At 52.7% G+C, this 19,187-nt stretch overlaps 1 protein-coding gene across 2 annotated transcripts; it reads left to right on the top strand.

The window, feature by feature from the left end:
• The first annotated feature begins 262 nt into the window (after positions 1 to 262).
• LOC142059210 (uncharacterized) lies at positions 263 to 15,517 on the top strand. Of its 2 annotated transcripts, none has more exons than XM_075097732.1 (5): positions 263 to 398; positions 10,260 to 10,730; positions 11,813 to 12,121; positions 12,287 to 12,453; positions 13,268 to 15,517. In XM_075097732.1, exons 1-5 carry the CDS (start codon positions 332 to 334, stop codon positions 13,310 to 13,312), a joined length of 1,059 nt encoding a protein of 352 aa, XP_074953833.1. In that variant the 5' UTR covers positions 263 to 331; the 3' UTR covers positions 13,313 to 15,517. The 2 variants fall into 2 exon arrangements, with proteins under 2 accessions (XP_074953833.1, XP_074953831.1); XM_075097730.1 differs by having other exon boundaries at positions 268 to 398; positions 12,592 to 15,517.
• The last annotated feature ends 3,670 nt before the right edge of the window (positions 15,518 to 19,187 follow it).

Raw genomic sequence — 19,187 nt, 5'->3', positions numbered from 1 at the left:
AGACTGCCCTGCCCGAGCCGGGGGTGCCGGGAGGCAAAGGCGTTGCCAGTGGGCGGTGCCGAACCGGACCGAGGGTGCCGGCGACAGAAGGGCGAACCGGACCGGGAGTGCTCTGCCCGAAACGGGGGTGCCGGGGACCGGACCGGAGGGGCGGGTCCAATGCGGGTCCGGACCGGCCGGGGATGCGGGGGGTGCCGGGAGTGCGGGGGGCGGCAGCGGCCCCCGCCCCGCGCCTCCGGGGCCGCACCACGTGCCGCCCGCCCCGCCCCGCCCCGCCCCGCCCCGGTGCCGCCCCGGTGCCGCCGGCGGAGCCAGCGCGGATCGGCCCAGCATGGAGGGGACGCGGCGTGCCCTGCTCCGCCTGGCCGCCGCCTGCTGCCTGCTCTGCGCCCTGCCAGGTACTGGGGGCGGCCGCCCGAGGGGGGCCGGGGTGGGGGGGGCGGCCCGGGGGTCCCGCCGGTCCCGCCGCGGCGGGGAGCACGGCGCCGGGAGCAGCCGTCGGGGCAGCGCTGGGGCCCGGGCGCCTCCACCGTCTGGCGGGGCTGCGGGAGGGGGTCTGGGGAGCCCTCCCCGGGGACGGAAACCTCCGGACAGCAGCGTCCCGGGCCTGGTCCCGAAACTGGGGCGAAGTGCCGCCCACCCCGGGCACCGTCGCCCCGGCGGGCGCGCAGGTAGGGTCGCCCGGAGATGCTCGGGGGGGAGCCCGGGCGAGCTCAAAGGCAGCAGTGAGGCCGCCCGCCCCGGCCTTGCCCATACAAGGCAGCTGCAGGCAGAGCTCGCTGCAACCCCGCCAGTGGAGCCGGGCCGGGCTCACCTCCCCGCCCCGGCGGGGAACCCGAGGGGATGCGCGGGGAGGGCGAGCAGCGAGTCCGGAGGCACTCGCCCGCCATCATCCAGCCCTGCGAGCCCACTCTCCCCCCACTCCGCAGCTCTTGAGTGCCTACGAGCCGCTGCTGAGCTTCCCACCGAGGGGACCCCGGACAAAGCCCAGGCTCTGCCGCCTCCCTGCAGGCACAGGGTGCCCGTCCCGCTGTGCGTGCTTGGATGCTGGTGTCCCGGAGGGAGCAGGAGCCAGACCCCAGCCCCAGGCAGCCTCTCCCAGGCTGTATTTTGGCTCGGCTCCACGAGCAACACGTCCCCACGTGGGCAGGCGCAGCCTGTAGCGTGGCGCTGACAGCCCCGTCCGCCGACACGCTGCCGAGCCCTGCCGCGTGGCTGGGAGCGCACCCCGAGTCGGGGGCTGCCACCACCCCCTGTGACCCTGGCAGCGACAAAGTCTGAGCTGGCATTTAGGGGCTTGCCTGGGGCTGGGGAAGAAAACGCTTTTCCTTGCGGCTGAGCAAAAACCCTTGGCTAGAGCCTGGTCAGATCACAGCACGGTGATGACGGCAAGAGACCAAGGGGTAACACACAGAAACTTGGTTCCTTATAACTAATTGGGCTGGTAAAACCCTAGCGTAGGTGCCTGCGGGGCTACCCCAGCAGCGAGAGCAGCACTCAGGCAGAGGTTTTGGGTGCTGGATGCGGTTTGGCTGGGTTTGAGGCTGAGCATGGGGAAACAGTCCCAGCCCAGCCCCCTTCATGTGGGCAAAGCCTTGAGTAACGCTGTGCTCCCTGTGCGAGGGTGGCTGCGCTGTGACAGGGTGCAGGGAGGCTACCGCTGGCAGAGGAACGACTCGGGATTTCAATCACCGAGAGAAGGAGGAGCTTGGGGCTGCCGCTGGCTGTGCTGGCCCCGTGTTTTGCAGTGTTTCCTGCCCCCAGCACACTGGGGTACCCCTGGGGAGCCCCCTGCCCCAGCTGGCTCATAAGAGCCCTCTCGCTACAAAGTCCAAGACTCAAACTGCTGGGCTGTACCAGATTTAAGGTTGCGTTGTGTTTTTCCTGGGATCTTTCATGCTTAGTGTCCCAATCCCAAAGTCCCTTCACAGCCTCAGGAAATGGCACCTATGCAGCTGGCCTGGCCCTCAGGGCTCTTGGATCCACTAGCTAATCCCAGCCACAGTTGAGGGAGCAAAAGTTTTGCGAAAATAGGTGGCGCGGAATAGATGCCACCAATTAAAAAATGCCCCTTGGCAAGCACACCCTTAATGAGACACCAGAGAATCTCAGCAAGACAATGATGGGGGAAGGGAAAGGTTTGCCTGGAGATTGGCCCTAAAGTAGACAGTTGCTAGACAAACCTGTCCAAAACCGAGCTTGTCCCAGCTCCGTGCGCTGGTCTCTGCCCTGCTCCTGGTGCAGATCCTCTTTGCCTGCACTGTCTGGCAGTGCCCGCTCCCGCTCCCCGGGCAGGCTTGCTGTGGGGCCACAGAGGGGCTCGGGCTGCTGCGTCCCCTGCGCTCTGCCCACCCCAGCCTCTCAATGCAGCCTTTCTTTGCTGCCTGCGGAAATCCACTTCCTCCAGCACTGTTAGCCTTACGAATAAAACCTTGAGTAATTTTTGTCTGGGCATTTTGCTGGCTCCCCCTCCTGCCCTGAGCTGCCTCGCAAGTGGAGGGGACAGTGCGGGGCCGGGAGCGGTACAGGGGCATAAAGCCCAGTCTGTCAATGGCCGGGGCCATGCACACAGGCAGGCAGTGTGTCCGCTTGCAGAGCCCTGCAGCCAGTTTGCCATGGTTTTTTCCCCTTGTTTGCCCAGGGTGAGGGGGAGTGGATGGACCCAACCCCGCCCTGGATGGCTCTAGTGCTCCTGCACCCCGAACTGAGCCACAGCTGGGTCCTCACCTCAGGATGGTACCTCTGGCTGTGTGGGGTAACCACCAATCCTGCACCGCCTGCCCAGCCCCATCATGTCATGTCATCAGTCTTCAATGCCATTCCTGCACGTGTTCTTCCCCCAGGTGCAGGGTGCATCTTGGCTCCCTTCTGCCCTTCCAAGGCCTGAGGCGCTGGGCAGGGGCGAAGCACTCACCTCCTCCAGCTCCCCTAGCCCCACCCCTCCAGGTAAAGGGCAGCAGAGATGATCCAAGGCATGGAGGCACCTCTCCATCCTTCCTTTCCACTGAAACCCTCTGGGTGGGCAGACGCAGTTCTTGCTGCAGGAGTTTCCACAGGGCTGCCTCGCAATGGCAGTGGCTGCCTTTGAGCCCACCACACTCTGTGGGGCAGCTCTCATAAGGCTCAGCACCGCTCAGGTCTGCAGTCATGTCCTGAGGACTGTAGGGCTGCTCAGGACAGGGCCAGGGCAAGTGCTCGCCCTGCATGACCCAAACTGCGGCCACTCAGGGCAGGATGCAGCCTCCAAGCCCCACAGCCCATGAACCCAGCAGCCACAGAGCTGGAAGGTCCTGGGGGCTGCTTGGGGCTGAGCAGATTTCCTGATGTCCAGACTCCCCCCAGCTCACGCACCGCACTGCACTGGAGACCAGGCTCCCTGCTGACATGGGGCTGCTATTAAGGCAACTTGCTAATTAATTTTCTCCTGATGACCTGCGTGCTTCCTGGACTGCAGCTGTGAGTCCCAAGGTAAGCAGGGAAGGGCTGGCTGATGCCAGAGCTCCCTGCTGTTGCTGTGTTTTTGGGGTTATGCAGCTGCAGAGAAGGGCAGGCTTCCCAGGCCTTGGGTGCCATGTGTGTCACCAGCAGCCCCTGGGCAAAGTGGTCTTCATCATGGCTCAATCCCTCCACTGGGGAACAAAGCAAACAGGATGGGAGCCTCCTGGGCACCTTCTTGCCAAGCGGGGCGCTTCATAGCTGTGTATGGCCAGTGGAAAATAACTGCTGGTGTGACAGTGGTGGCTGAGCAAGGCAGCCTGCTCTCCCCTTTTGCTGTGCCACAGGGATTTGGGATACGCCCCCTTGCCTCTAAATGGGGGATCAGTGATGGGGCTTCATGCAAACCTGCGGGAAAGCAGTTTCTTGCACCTCTCCCTGCCCCAGCTGGGTGGGGAAGGGCTCACGTGGCAGGGCTAGGCAGAGCATGCCACCCTGGGGTGCTGCATCCTGCAGGCAGGCGCTCAGACTAGCGCTGCCCCCCTCTCCGATGCACCTCCTCGGCTCAGGCTCCAGCACTGCTGCGTGATCTGGGCATGTCTGTGCTGCTTTATGGCTTTTCCTAGTACTGAAGAACCTGTGCTCGGCATTTATGGCGCTGTTTCCAGGGCTGCTCATCTCTGCTCTCGCAACTCTTGCTCTGCCCAACTCTGCTCTGCCACCATGGGCTGGTTGTCCCCATCCCAAATGCAGTGCCATCAAACAAGGTGGTAGCACTGGCACGTTCCTGGCTCCCCTTTTTGCTCCCCAGAGGTTCAAGCTTGATGCCTGCATCCGCAGATGCCCTGGGGAAGCATCCTCCTGCCTGCCTGGGCAGGCTGGGCGCTGGGCTGTCCCTCCCCAGTGCTGCGCTCGCTCGGCGCCCCATATCTAATCTGAGCCCCGTCTCGTGCTCAGCTCGTGGCCACCTGCCTATTGGAACTTCTCTGTCAGGAGACGCGGTTTCTATTCCTGTCCCTTAGCACAGCCCTTGCTTTGCAGCATGCCTGGCCTGGCAGCTCTCCAGGGCCGCGCTGGGCGCTCAGAACCCCAGTTCAGCCCCTGCCCCCAGTTTTGCTGCCTGTACAGCAGCACATGGCTCAGTTCACAGAGTCCACGCGGGGTGTGGTGAATTAACTTGCTGCTGCGCAAGAGCTTCACTGTGGTCCCCAAGCAGATTGTGAGGCCTGATCTGTCCCTGCACCCCATACCTGGACTCCCACGCAGCCCATTCAGCCTCTCTCTGCTGGGATGGGGATGGGGACAGTCCTGGCATCAGCCCTGGCAGGGAGAGAACTGGAGCCTGCAGCAAGTGCAGCCCAGTAGCATCCTGCCTCCATCAAGGTCCTTCAAGGTGTCAAACTGGAGCTGAGCTTATAAAGCAGTTGCCCTTTGTACCAGATCTGTGTCTCTGAGCTTCAATTCATCATGATGAGGGAGTTTGCTCTGCAGCATCCCTGGGTGCACCTGGCACCTCCCTGAAGGGCTCCAGAAATCTCTTCTGCTACTTGGGGTTTTTTTTATTCCAAGCTCTGAGTTAAGGAGAGGTCTGGCTCGGCTGGTATCTAATCAGCAGCTACTCCGGTTCTGCTTTTACAGGAAATGAGGAGCCTTGGTTTGAAATCCCACTATATGGTTTTATTTGCATTTATAGTCGAGCTTTTCTTCCTTGAAGAGGTTGTTTAATTACCATTGGTTGGTAACCATAAAAATGTAATAACTAGCAACAAAAGATAATTTCTACACTTAATGGAGTACTTTGCTAAGCAAGAGGATATAATATAATTGTTTAAATAAATATAAGTTACAGCTTATGCTGTTACTTTTTAAACATTTTATTAATATTGCATTTTACTAGGTTTTTTGCAACTTGAGCTGTTACACTTAAATGGAAATTGAATTCAGTTAGTGCACAAAAACAGCATTTTAGAAGGGTTTGGGTGCTTTTTCAATGACTCGGGGTAGTGGTTTGACGTGCATTCTGTAGGAAGCTGATTTACACAAGGTGCTATCTGCAGACAGGGACAACCTGCGCAGGAGGATACGTCTGCACCAGGGAGTTCTGCTTCCATGGCACTTCTGAAATCCTGGGTGGATCCTTTCTACTCTTTGTGCTCAGCTCTCACCTCTTCCAGCAGTGACTACAGCCTGAACCCCGCCGCCCTGCTCTCCCTTGAGCCCCAGCAGCCAGCCTGCTGCTGCCTTCCTTACCTTACATGGCTCTCCTACATCTCACCCTAAGAGGGATTTTAGAAATGGTGGTAAAGCCTATGGATTGGAGTCGGGTTTGTGTAGACCCTTGGGAAGCTCAGGCTGCTGTTTCTGGCTGAGATAGGAAGGAAAATGCAGAGGATGCTGCTGGGACTGGGGCAGGAGGGTTGTGGCAAGAGCTCGTCCACAGGCTGGTCCAGCTGAGGCCCTGCTGTTTCATTGCCTTGTTTTATTCTGAGAAAAAATTGACGGTGGGGTGGCTGCTGTGGCAGAGGATGGAGGAGAGGTCCCCACTCTGTGTGGCTGCCCTGACACAGCAGTGGTGCTCTGTGCTGGTTGTGCAAACCTTCCTCAGCCCCTCGCTTGGCCCCAGCCCTGAAACTTGGGCAGGGAGCACAAAGCAGGAACAGCCCCGTCTCCTGCAGAGCTGGCTTCCTTCACTCCTCGCAGTTATGGCATATTTATACCATGTCTGCTCTGGAGGTGGTGGGAGCTCGGGTTGATGTGTGGAGGTCCCTCAGTGTCGTCATGCACTGCTGGAGAGGGGCCGAAGCTGTGGCCTGATGCTCAGAGCCCTCCCTACCCTCCCGGAGCAGGGAGTGTTTCCCACCCTTGTCCAAGGCAGGGGCTTCTTGGCTGGCTGCATCCCTCCTCCCTTGGGGCCACTCTCTTCCTTCACCCCTCTCGTTTCCCAGACAGAGGTCACTGCAGTCAGCGCTGTCTGATGGGAGCTGCCGCTCCAAATCCACCAGCCCTGCCCTAATGTGGTCTGAGATCGCTGGTTCTCACCATGCACAGGCTGAGCCTGGTGGTTAGCACAGACGCGGGGCAGGAACAGGGCTGTAGCCAGGGGACCACCAGCCAGCTCTGCTTTAACAGGCACTGCAGCATAAAGCAAACCCATCCTTGGTTCCCCATCAGCGAAACAGAGATACTGTTATTATCAGAGCTCTTGCTTGCAGCTGGTCCTGCTTCTTCGCTTGCAGTACAGTCAGAGTTGCTTTATTATGGATCCAAGGGTGACTGCACCTTCACCAGCAGTCTTGGGGTGCTGCAACTCTCAGGCCTTGGATGATCCCAGAGAAGGTGAAGCATCCACACCAACTCCTTCCGTTTCCATCTGAGACAAGAGGGGCATGGTTCCCTCTTGTCTCCAGGAGCTGATGAGGGTGATGCCTTTAGGCAGTGCAGCCACAGCCTCCCTGGCATATGCTGCAGGAAGCAGAGCTCCTCCTGGAAGACGCCAGAGTAACGAGCTCTGACCTGCATCTCTGTAAGTAACTGTTAAAGAGCTAAAAACATAGTCACTCAGTGACTGGAGCAGCAGTGACAGCGCTGGAGCTGGGGATTTTCCGACCTGTCAGGCACCAAGGATCCGGAGCAAACTACAGTGGTTGGACCCTGGAGGATCACAGCTGGTGTGGCTTGCTGGGTCTCATCCAGCACAGCTCGCCGCAGCAGCTTCGCAGCAGGGCTGTGCTCTTCCCTGCTTTACTGCAGGGTTTGCACAGGAGCTGGGTGGGAATGGGGTGCCTGTTTGGGTGGTAGAACTGTGGGAAACAGAGTTGTGGCATTGCAGCAACGATGTAGCAAATCTTAGTGCAAGACCCTGTGAGGGAGTATTCTTATTTAAAAAAAAAACTGAAGAAAAACTCATTAGTGCTTGCACTCTTAACACTCACGTGCTCACAAGCACCGAGTTGCACCTATCAGGTATTTGCCCAGGTGCTTTGTTTGGTGACTGTGTGCTGGCTTTGGATGTGCCCCTACCCCTTAGGAGCTGACAGACAGTGATGGTGATCTGTCTGTCCCCGAGTGATCAGGATTTACTCACTGTCCTTTGTTTCCTTGCCCATCTTAAGGCTGTTGCCTTGTTCTCTATCTTCCCATCATCATCTCTTGATGGCTTGAGTCTTTGTGTTAGCCTGGTTTATGGTCTCCCTTTCTTCAGGCTCTCCTTTGTTTCCAGACCTGGGTCTGCTGTGATGTTCTGGGCTAGATGACCTGCTAATCTGGGTGCCATCAACACCTGCCCCGCTCAGAGTGGGTGCCCTGCTGCCCCAGCAGTTCCCCTTCCAGCTCCACACCTGCCAATTTTAACATTTCTTCTGCCATCCTTTACAAACCAGGTTTTGCACACCACGGTGCTGTGTTACGCCAGACACAGGCCAGCTGCCGCTACAGCACAAGCCTTTCTGCAACGGTCCTGCTATGTTTCTGTGGGATGCAGAGCCAGAGCAGCCCGCCCGCCCCGGCACCACTTCCCTGGTGGTCACGGACACTGGGCAATTCTGCGGGAAGGAGCCGTGTGGCTACTTACAGAGAGAAGAGCTTAGGGAAATACTACTCCCACTAGCTCTCCCTCTTGCATACAGTGGGGACCTGTGTGTGCAGCCCGTCTTCATTCACAGGGAGGGGGGAGCTGCTTGTCCCCACAAACCCTCCTGCCCCACAGCACCTCCTGGCGGGGATGCCAGCTCCTGATGCTGCGGGGAGGTGCCCTGGCATGTAGGGCCCAGATTCATCCACCTTCCCCCTGGCTTTCCTTTCCTAGTCAGAAACTGGCAGGACGGTTTCAGAGTTGCTCAGGCCTTTGTGCAAGACAGCTCTCCCCAAATCTTTCCTATGCATGACCCCAGTCACAGCTTGCCACCCTGTGGGAGGCTGTCCCAAGCACAGGCCAGCTATTGAAAGCAGCACGTAGCCAGGCTCACCACTGGCCGGGCACCTGGCCACCACCTTTCCTGTTTACCCACGGTGACAGCGCAGCTCTGTGTACATCTCTTGCCGTGTAGGAGCAGGTAGCTGGTGTTTACAGAGCGAGCATCTGTCAATGCCCAGCCGGGATCCTTCAGCATTGCCCAGCAGAAGCTCTGGAGCTGCTGGGATCTCACCCAACAGGCAGCATGCTGAATAGCAATGCTGGGTTTAGGGCTGGAAATTGTCACATGAAGAGCTGTGAGCTTTGATGCCTGATCCCAGGAAACGCAGTTCTCAGCTCTTTTCCTTCCTGGTGTTACTGGTATAACTGTATCCTACACCTTAGCTCTATTTCAGAGAGCAGCTTGCTTTGTTTAGAGGCACATTCTGGCCACAGACAGCTGGATCGAGGCAAGGCCAAAGGGAGCATCACTTATGCTTTCAGTCTTCATGTTTAAGTTGCCCCAGCTGGGGCTTCCCTTGAGAGCTTGTTCTCCGAATGTGCCGAGTGGGTCTGTGCTGCCTGCTTGTGCATCCCCCGCAGGAGCCCTCCTGGGACTGGGGCCCCGGGCCGGGGAAGCGCAGCTCCGACAGGCTGCTGCAAGGTTTTGAATTCTCCAGCTGGTGGGGGTACTGCAAAGTTCTCTTGAGAGAGATGTATTGTGTCTTTTTTTAGGGCCTGTTAAGTGCTGTAGCTGGAGAACAACTCTGATAACTGTCCATTCTGAAGAGCTTTCAAAAACTCTGATTTCCCCAAAGCCTTGGTATGAAAGTGGGTTGCTTTGTTGGTGGCATCTGCCTGTTGGTTATGGCATCTGCCTGGGATGCTTGTCCACCATGGAGAAAGTGGGCATGAAGATGGATTTTTTTTTTGGTACCTTTGTTTTTTTCTGTAGTTGGCTCATCATGCCTCTGTGGCTTGGGTAGAAACTTGAACAGAAATCATCAAAATATTGACCATGCAATGTTTTTAAATTGACTGGAGAGTCCACCTCTCTGTTACATTTCTCTGTTTTCTTCCTATTTACACCCTAAAATACCCTCACAGGATCCCTGTTTATGAACGGGCAGTGTAAGAGCCTTGTGGTTTTCCTCCTCCTGCATGTTGTCACGCTGTCTAGCGGCTGTGGATCTGTGGGGGATCCTGGCTCACTGCATGTCCCCATGAGGGAAGCTGGCCCTGTTTGCTGTAGTGGGAGGCTGAGCATCTCCCCATTTCTATGACAACAGTCATGCTTTATAGTGGTGATGTGTTCATAAATAGCTCATGGAGGCGGCTCCCAAGGTACACCACCAGCTCTGTTAGCCATAGTACTCTTGCTTCCCATTTTACCTTTCCCTCTAGCAGCAAGCCCACACTGCTGAGATGACTAGCAATATACACTTTACCCTTGCCAGCCACAGACGACTTAAACATTATTTTTCTACACTTCATTGGGCCAGGGAAGATAAGAGGATCTACTTCCACTTTTTCCCAACTTATATTTTTCTGCACCGCTACTGACTCTTTGTCAGTAAAGCAAGGAAGACTTACTTATCTAAGTTTCTCACAGAATCAGGTGTCAGGTGGTACTTCTAAAAACCCCAAATCCTCTAAAAATGTTTAAAAGGTGCTCCAGGGTAGGGGGGTTATTGATGCTGATGCCAGAGAACAGGAGCACAGAGCTTGAAGGGGAGGAGGGTAAAGACAGGTCCCCTAGAGCCAGTCCCTGCCTCAGAGAGATCTGGAAGACAGAGGAGCCTCAAGTGTGAACCTGTGCTGGATTTGGAGTTAAGGGGATGGAGAGGTTCAGTTCCTGGCCTCCCACTCTGTTACTTCTCTTAGTGTGGGATCTCTGACAAACTTCTCAGTGTTTCTTAACTCTGTTCCATAGGAGAGGGACTGAAGACAGGTGAGACCTCTGTGACACCGACAGGTTTTCTGAGCACAGCCCTAACCTCACATCAGCCAAGGGAAGCCTCGGACTTCAGTCCAGTGACTACTGCCATTCCTGAAACAAGCCTGGAGAAAAACTTGACTGCCGCAACACTCAATGCCACTGGAACCAACTCTACAGAGATGGAGGATGCCTCCATCCCTACCACCCCCATGGTAGGCACCAAGGCAGAGACACTGCAGGCTTCCATCACTGTCAGCCCTAGGGAGGTCACAGTTACACAGCGTGAGCACTACAATATGAGCTTGTCAGTCAACAGCAGCACTGAAATTCCCTCCCCTACCCCAACTGCCAGTACTTTGGAAGAAAACCAGGCCAACCACGAAGTCACAGAACCTTTCAGCACAACTGAAGAAATGGATGATGCCAGCAGTGCAACCCCCACGCCTCCTCTGAACAGTGTGCCGGGTGAGGTTTTGCCTTTTCTGCCTGTGCAGATAGTCCTGCCCCAAGGATGCACAACCTGGGAACTTCTGTGAACTGTCATGGGAACTGGAGAGAGGGGGGAAAGGGGAATGAGCTGTTAAGCATGGCCAGTTCAGTAGGACTGACTTGCAGAGCTGCTGTTAGCTCAGCATCCTCTTTGCAAGCCCCATTAATTTTGGTATTAATTGTGCTGGCTGCTTTCTGATAAGGACATTGATTGTGTGCAGGGAAGTCCTTTATATATCTCGTCCAAAAGAACATGCTTCAGCAGTGCTGCCCAGCTGGGCTGTTCCTGCACCAGGGCTGGGTGCTTGACGGGAGCCTTCCCTGGTGCCTGCAGAAACGGGCAGCGCACCCTCCCTTAACACAAAGCATGGAGATGGGCAGGCACAAGCACCAGCCCATCCAACCCTGGGCAACCATGGGAACCCCTTACCCTACCTTCAGATCCCTCTGGGCAGCATGGGAACCGGCTATAGGGTTTGTGATCCCAGTCTCGCCCACCTTGAGGCCTGCCAGGCTGTCACACACCGCAATGCAAGGCAAATATTGATTGACCATTGATTTGCATGGTGTTCATGCACAACTGCATCCTTCACCCTGGCTGGTGTCGTGGTGTCCTGCTGTTCTGTGATGCACAGGCACAGCCTCAGGGGCTGTTGTTACCAGTCCCTGGACAGCCCCCTTTGTGCTCACCATAAGGAGAGACCTTTCCCAGTCTCTTGCTCTGGGGTTATCCCCAGCTCTGTGCAGAGCTGTTCGAGCCTTCTCTGCTTGTCCTTTGTCCCCATGGGACAGGCCTTGTGGGCGCAGCTGCGGTTGACTGACATTGCAGACTGGCGCATAGGAAAAGCAAGAGGACTGTCTAAGCACTGTGGCTCATAGCATGGCTCAGCTGCAGCTGCACTATAAGACCTCGTTGTTTTCCAAAGGGTTGCCAATAAGTTGCTTTTCCTTTAGCCCCAGCAGTCTTCCTTATGGCCTTGCTTTCACCTCATCCAGTCCCACAGAGCAGTGCACTTGCATTTTAGCCTTTGAAATAACTGTTTGTTCCTATTTTGCAGCAACAACTAACAGCTCTCAGGTAGGGCCTTTGGATGGGCAGACTGTGCAGCCCACAGCAGCAGGGTCTGAAACCAGGCCAGGAACAAGCCCTGCAGGTGCCACAGAGGAGAGCACCATGGAGCCCAGAACTTCCTCTGCTCCCATCTCCGCCCTAGGGAGCACATCCTCTGCTGGTGCCTCCAGTACTGTGACAGTGAGACCCCTTGTCACCAGCTCCACATCTACCAGCACATCTACACTGGAGGAGCCATTGGAGCCCATACACAAGAAAGCTTCTGTGTTGGATGTTGGTGATGACAAAAATCCAGGTAAATGCTCTGCTTTTGTCCCCGCTCTCGCAAAACATGGCAAAGGGTTGGGGGGTACCTCAAATTTCCTCTCGGTTGTACTGAGCAGAACCAGAAAAGACAAGGCTTTGCTACTCCAGCCCTTGAAGACTCTCCTTTGGCCTCATTCCCTTGGTATCCTTGCAGAGCTACCCAGTTCTCCTCTGGCTGATACAACAAGGGCTGATCCCTTGGTAATCACCGTGATCTCCGTCTTCATTGTCATGGTGGGCATCCTAGGCCTAGTGGGCTTCTTGAGATACCGCCAGCACAACAGCCGCATGGAGTTCCGGCGCCTGCAGGACCTGCCCATGGTGAGTAATGCCTTCAGCCCAGCCTGACACGGTCTGGCTTGCTACTGGCTGCTTTGCAGTTCCCCTTCTACTACCTTAGCAATGCTTTGGGTATTTGCAGCTGCAAGAATGCTGACCACAACTCCTGTTCCCTCTTAGGTCCCTCTCCTTCCATCCAGGGTTTGAATCAAGACAGCAAGTCTCAAGGTTGACCACTAAAGAAGCTCTCTGCCTTCCCCTCACTCTGCAGGGGAATGCTAAGAGGTTAAATAGAGAGAGGAAGGGGAGCTCCATCCAAACTTCCCCTGAAATTACACGTTCCTAACCTCTCCTCCTGTATTTACTTTGTGACTATGACAAAGCAGATTCTGTGCTCTGTGCCAGGGAGGTTGTCTGTCTGTCTGCATTTGATCCTTCAGGGATATAAAAAGATATGAGGGTTTCAGAGGCTGGATTAGCTCTGGGGAAGCTGCAACTAACTCACTGTGCTTTCTGGGACAGAGGAGTACCAATTCCCTTCTGCAGCTAGCAAGCAAGCTGATGCTCTTTCAAGCTGAGTGGAGTTTTCCACAGCCAGGGTTTTCCACATCTCTGCAGCAGACAGGCTCTTCCAGCATACATCTCTTCTCTCCAAAACCTGCAGGAGGAGGGGAGAGTGACAATCCAAAGACCCGGGAATTGCACAAGGACGGCATTTGGGTGGATTGCTGGGCAGATGGCCACACTGTGACAGTGTGGATGAGAAGGCTGTGCTGCCTGCTCAGCACTCCTCCAAGCTGGGGCTGTTTGCTGTCGTGCAGACATCTCATTAAAGCACGCTCTTCTCTGCTTCTAGGATGACATGATGGAGGACACACCTCTCTCACTCTACAGCTACTAGGCAACCAGGTTGTCCTCTGCCTGGCCTGCTGAACTACCCAGAGGAGAAGGCCTTGAGGACTTGGTCCCAGACGATCTGCTGAGGAATGAGGGGCTGTGATTTGCACACAACTGAAAGATCCTTTTCAGATGGCTTTTGGTTTTAGACATTTTAAATAGTTCAATGTTGAAGTTTTCATGCTGGGAATCAGAGCCCAAGTCTGGCCCTTTCCTCCAGGCTCTCCTCGAAACAATGCCCTGAAGAGGTGCCTCCTCCTTTTAATGTGGTGACCAATTAGCCAAGACAACCTTTGCCATCATGTTCTGCATGGATCTCTTCTGTCCCTCTTGGCAGCTGCTGCTTTTAAAGGACGTGGGGAAGTGATCCATACAAGAGCTCTTAACACTGGTGGTGTCAGCACAGTACTAGCAAAGGAGACTGCTGTTTTCTGAGGGAGCCAAGGATGTGGAGATCAGTTCTCTTGGGCTCCTTCTTGTTCTATATTTTTAAGGTTGGTTGTTTGTTTTCTTGCACTGTTTTTTGTTCCTGTTTCAGCTTTAGTCCTGGGATTGGCACTGCCCATCCTGAAACACCTACCAGGAAGATGACAGACCATTCTGCTTCCTTCCCACGTGCATACCTTTTCTCTTTAACAAGGGAAAACAGTTTTGTGGCCACTGGAGAAGTGCCCTTGCTACTTGATGTTGCTTTGAAGTTGCTGGGAGGAAAATGAACTTAGCTTATTTTAGCTTAACAGGCCTTGATAGGACTCAGTCTATTGCCAGTTAGACGCACTAATTTGGTCTCACCAAAATTAGGAAACTCTGTCTCCCATACATGATACTTTCAGCATATGCATAAACTCCTTGCCCAGGTTCAGTAAATGCTTTAGTCCATTTCCCTGCCTGGACTGACACATGCCTTTCTCAGGTACCTCCCTGTTTGCTGCTAGCATCTGGTTGCTGAAAGTTGTTGTACAAAACTAGCACTGCACTCTCCCTCCTCTGCTAATGCAAAGTCAAAGCTCCTTTACCTTCTAATATTGGTCTTTGAGCCAATTGGCATCTTGTCATAAGGGCGGATCCTGGATGTAGGTGCCTTCTTTCCCTTCCCTTTCTAGATGTTAGGCTGTTTAGATTCTACACTTTTGCCTCAAAATATCACTGCTGTAGACTGCATCCAAGGCTCTTGAGGCCTCTCAAGAAAACCCATGGACCAGAGCCTCTGAGTGTAAGTCTGAGGATCTTTTGGTGCCCTCGCCTCAGAAAGACCAGAGTGTGCCTGACATGAAAGTCTCCATGAATTGACAGCTGCTCCTGTTTTCTAATTCACATTTGACTGCAGCTATGTCAAGTTTGCCTAAAAAGAAACACATGCCTTCTCTAGAGCGTTTGATTTTTGACTAAGCCAATTGCTCCCTCAGGATACAGCAAGGGGTAGAGATTATCTACCACATTGCTCTTACAAGCCTCAGTCCCTCCTCTCCTTACAGTAGCAACACTCACTGACCCCACAAAGGACAGATACCAGGCCTCCCTAACAAAAGTACCCTTTTTTTCTAGTGCTGTTATTGCTTGCCTTAGCAAGGAAAGGGGAACTTCCCCATCAGCAGGGCTCAAGTTATCTCTAAAGCCCAAAGACGGAGCAGAACCGGTCTGGGTCAAATAGATGAACTGGGTACAGCAGCAGTTCCTCCTTCCTGCGTTACTACTTCCGAAGTGGCTGACAAATGGCTGCAGTGGAGTTTGGGTTCAGCTGTTGGCTTTGGCCTTACATCTGTTTATTGTAAGGATGCCCAGTAAAATAGGGAAGAAGGGTTGGTTCTCTCCTACTTTATTATTGCATGAAAACTAAAGGGCAATTGTCAAAACTCCAAAGCTTTTGTATCAAGCATTGTCTGCACAGAGCAATCTCCCTAGCTACAGACTTGTTTCCCCTGCCAGAGGGCAGGGTGCTACTGGTTTTTGGCACAAGGGGAGGCAAGTTAGTGGTGGAAAATAGAACTCCATCCTGGCTAGAACCGGTGCAGGCTGGTGTAGCTGGAGAGTGTCTCTGCACACAACCAAAAGGGCAGGGGCTGGTTGTTCTTGTTTCCCATCTCTGCATCGCTGTCCAGGGGAAAGGGGTGAGGAAGAAAACTCGCCCAACACCAAAGTGCAACTTCCTTTGTAAAATATGTTAATAGTGGATTTTTTTTCTGCAATAAAGTTACAAATGCCAAAGGTGTCCTGGTCCTCATATTTTCATTGCAAACATCTAACTGAAAAGCTTTTGTAGATCACAGTGAATCCTGTGATAGATAAACAGCAGCAGTTTGGGGTAGGAAGACTCACAGAGCTGATACTACTGAAAATGCCAGACAGCTATAAACCATAGCTCTGAGGGTTCGGAAGGACACCACTCCCTGCATGTGTTGCTTCTGGTCAGGGTCATTCCCTGCCTCGGTTGACTGAGATTAATTTCTATGCGATTAAACCAAATTAAATCTGCCTTAGAGAATCACACTAGACCAAATAATCTAAGATACAGCTTTAGAGACTCTTCCTTTGCCTCTGGTTGAAGATATCCTTATTTTTGTCTGTTGCCAACTGGAGCTCCAAACTCTACTTACAGAAATATCCTAAAAGTTAGCCTAATCCAAACCTAAGTATCATCATCTGTCATGCTTCTTTCTATAGTGCAGAAGACAAAGCAAACTGAAAGGCACGTATTTCTTTTTGTTTAGCTTTATAGCTGTTTTGAACTCTTCCCTTTGGAGCTCAGACCCACAGGGAGGTAAGCGCTCATGGTTTGTTTCAAAAGCCCAACTCTTACTACTGACCAGATAAAAGTCTCTCCTGCGCTAATAGTCTCTCTTAGCTGTTACAATACTTCGGCAAAACCATCCAGCTCATGTCATAGACTGTGCTACAAGATTTTCTACTGCAAAAGCAAAATATGGTGAGTGAAACTATTTGGTCATTGGGCTTATGCTGTTTTTGAAAGAGTTCCCACAATGAATCTAGAAAAGCAAATCCCTGGAAGATCTAGAGCAAGGGGAGAGCAAACAACTTCTTAGCCTAGCAAAGTGCTTGCTGAGTAATCTGAAGACTTGGGGGTGAACTCTAAAGCCTGCAGATATTTCAGTCCTGTCCCAACATACGACCATACAAAACAGAAGAACTAAGTAACGGAACAAACATGCTACAACTAAGCCAGTCTTCTCAGGTCTGAAGTCAGCATTGTTCTGTCGGAGTTTCCTCTGTTCTGCCTTTTTACCACCAACCCCATGCAGAGCTGATTCATTCTTTACAGAACAAACTGCCAGTCTGCCTTGTTAGAGAGGTAGCACAGAGCAGATCTGCATTAGCTGGAGAGGCAGCAGCAGGACAGGCTTGTGCAGGCAGCCACCCTCAGGAGGCACGAAGCTTACTGCTTTTGCCCGGCCAAGTTCTGACCTCGCAGCCAGGTGATGCAATCTCTGAGTTGGCCAGGTTTGGAGATGGACCATGGGCCAGGTATATGAGCTTCATCTTTCCTGTGCAGCAAAGCAAACTGACAGAACCAGAAAACAACTGTTGCCAGTTTCTGCATGTCCCTTCGAACACAGCTCTCGCTTTTGATGAGGCTTAGTTTTAATGCCTCCTAGGGTAAGGCACAATTATATTATTAATTAGCAAGGGGACAAGAATCAATCAAATCTCTTGCATTTAAAGCTAAATAGGAGGGAAAGAAACCCAGATAAAAGCAGACTTTGAGACCCACCTGCCTTCTCTTCCTTCCCTTCCTCCCCTCTCCAGACTCATGTTTTGAAAGGAAGGGGATTTGAGCACCTGAAAAGTGACAGTGCTAGAGCTGCTGTGCCAAGAGCACCTGTGCTACATACCAGTCCTCTGCCCACTCAGTTGTCCTTCATGGCTCAGTGCCATGGACACTGGATTTTCACCATCATGTCACATTGCAAGTCTGTAAATAAGGCTACAGGCAGTGTTTGGGATCCAGAGAAGCTCGTGAAAAGCACTGGAGTGGATAAGGCAGCGTGTGGATCTGCCAAGACCAACAACCCCACGAGGCTTTCCCATAGATAATAGTCCCCTGCGCTTGACACCACCTAAAGCAGAACAAAAGAGGCATTGCATTGATCCAGGGATCCGGAATGCAGAAGCAAGCCAGGGAGGCAGAGCAGTAAACTTTCGGTAATGAAGGCTACAGAATGATTCATAACCTGGGAAGATTTAGCCAGTAGCCAAGCAATGTTCGTCTCATACTCAGGGGAGAACAGAAAATGCCTACTGTCATTTCCCTGACACCTAGGAAGGAAACAAGAGACTGCACGCCTCCACATTATTTCTACTCAACTTTCTATGACAACATTCAATTCAGTATAAATGTGGATTTGTCATGGGGGAAGAGGGACAGTTTTTCTAAGTGTACCTCCCAAGCCTCTGACAGGGCTATTCCCATCTAATGCTACATCTGCTTCACTGCATAGCAGAAGTGAGAGAGGGATCTTCTCTCCAATCCTCCCTTCCACCTCCCAAAAGAAAAATTAAATAATGCACTTCCTGTCCATAAAACAGCCAAATATGTGTTACTACTGATGTGTAGCTAAGTGATAAGCAAAGCTGGAAGACCATGACTGCTAATACAAAAGTCTCTGTCAGTATTAGGCCCCCAAAACCATTCACATTTGGGTTGTTTTTTCAGTTTTTTTAAATCCCCCAGAACTTTGTAAGACAATCAAGGTCTTCAAACTTCCCCATCCAACCACATTTGAATGAAGACTCTTCCCCACTCTAATGTTGCAGGGGACATGTTTCCTCACAGATCTGAGAAAAATCAACCTTTACCCAAAGCACAACTTCAAAACAGTCTCAGAATGTAAAGCACTTAGACTTGCCCAGAAGAGGACCTTCTAATTGTGGCTGGTGATACATAACTTGCAAACTAGCTGATTCTGCAACATTAGTAAGCTTTCAGAAGCATTCATTAACTATTACATGAAGGAAGCATAGATAGGGTGCTAGACAGTGTCAAACTTGATAGATTTGTGCATTTCAAAGACAAAGGGATCGATGTATTCATCTGCCTGACAGCCTGCACAGCCTTTCTTGTGCTTGTTCCCACTTCCTGTCTAATAAATAAAAGACATAACACAGGTCTGCTTCACGTGCACGAGCAGTTTAACAATGGTTAGCCTCAATTCCTCTGTAATAATTTTTCTTTTGAAAGACCCATCAGCCAAATAACTCCCTGAACCGCAAAACCAGCATGATCTTGATCAGACGGACAGCGGTCACAGCTGCGAGAAAATAAGTATGTGTTTGTTCCTACTGTTCAGCTCCCTCCCTGTTTACAGGTAGACCCAATCCCCCACCCACAGTTCAAATAAGGAGCTAAGTTACCAGAGGTATCCTCCCAGTCATAAAACAGGTCTCCCTGTGATGAACTGCCCAGAATTAATATATCCCTGCAGCAGAAGCCTTTTGCTAGCACTCTTTGAACTATAATGGAACATCTGTTGACAATCTCCCGCAGGGTAACTTCTCCCCTCCTGTTTTAATCCTCTCTCCTTCAGAAGTACTTTTGCTCTGAAATTAGACACATCAGTTGCCACAGGACGACTCTCACAAGCGTTAGATTGTTTCCTTTTACACTGGTCTTGCTTGGGAGCTGTAGGAAGAGGGTTGAGCAGTCAGCCCTGTTCAGTATTTTCTTAAAAGTTTTCTTTTACGTCCAATTTCCAGAAGCTTTCGATGCTAAATTGCAGGTTCTGCTTAGAACAAGACCAGGCTCATGGGTTCTGGAACATACCTTTCAGCCAGATTTAAGCACTCATTTGCTTCTGACTGAGAAGGGTTTTACCAGAGACAACTGCAAAAATAGCAGTTTTCCTTTCTGCTAATCCTGCCTATGC

This window comes from Phalacrocorax aristotelis, chromosome 6 (assembly GCF_949628215.1).
Source record: "Phalacrocorax aristotelis chromosome 6, bGulAri2.1, whole genome shotgun sequence".
In the NCBI taxonomy this organism is placed as follows: Eukaryota; Metazoa; Chordata; class Aves; order Suliformes; family Phalacrocoracidae; genus Phalacrocorax; species Phalacrocorax aristotelis.
This window is presented reverse-complemented; position numbering and strand designations above follow the sequence as displayed.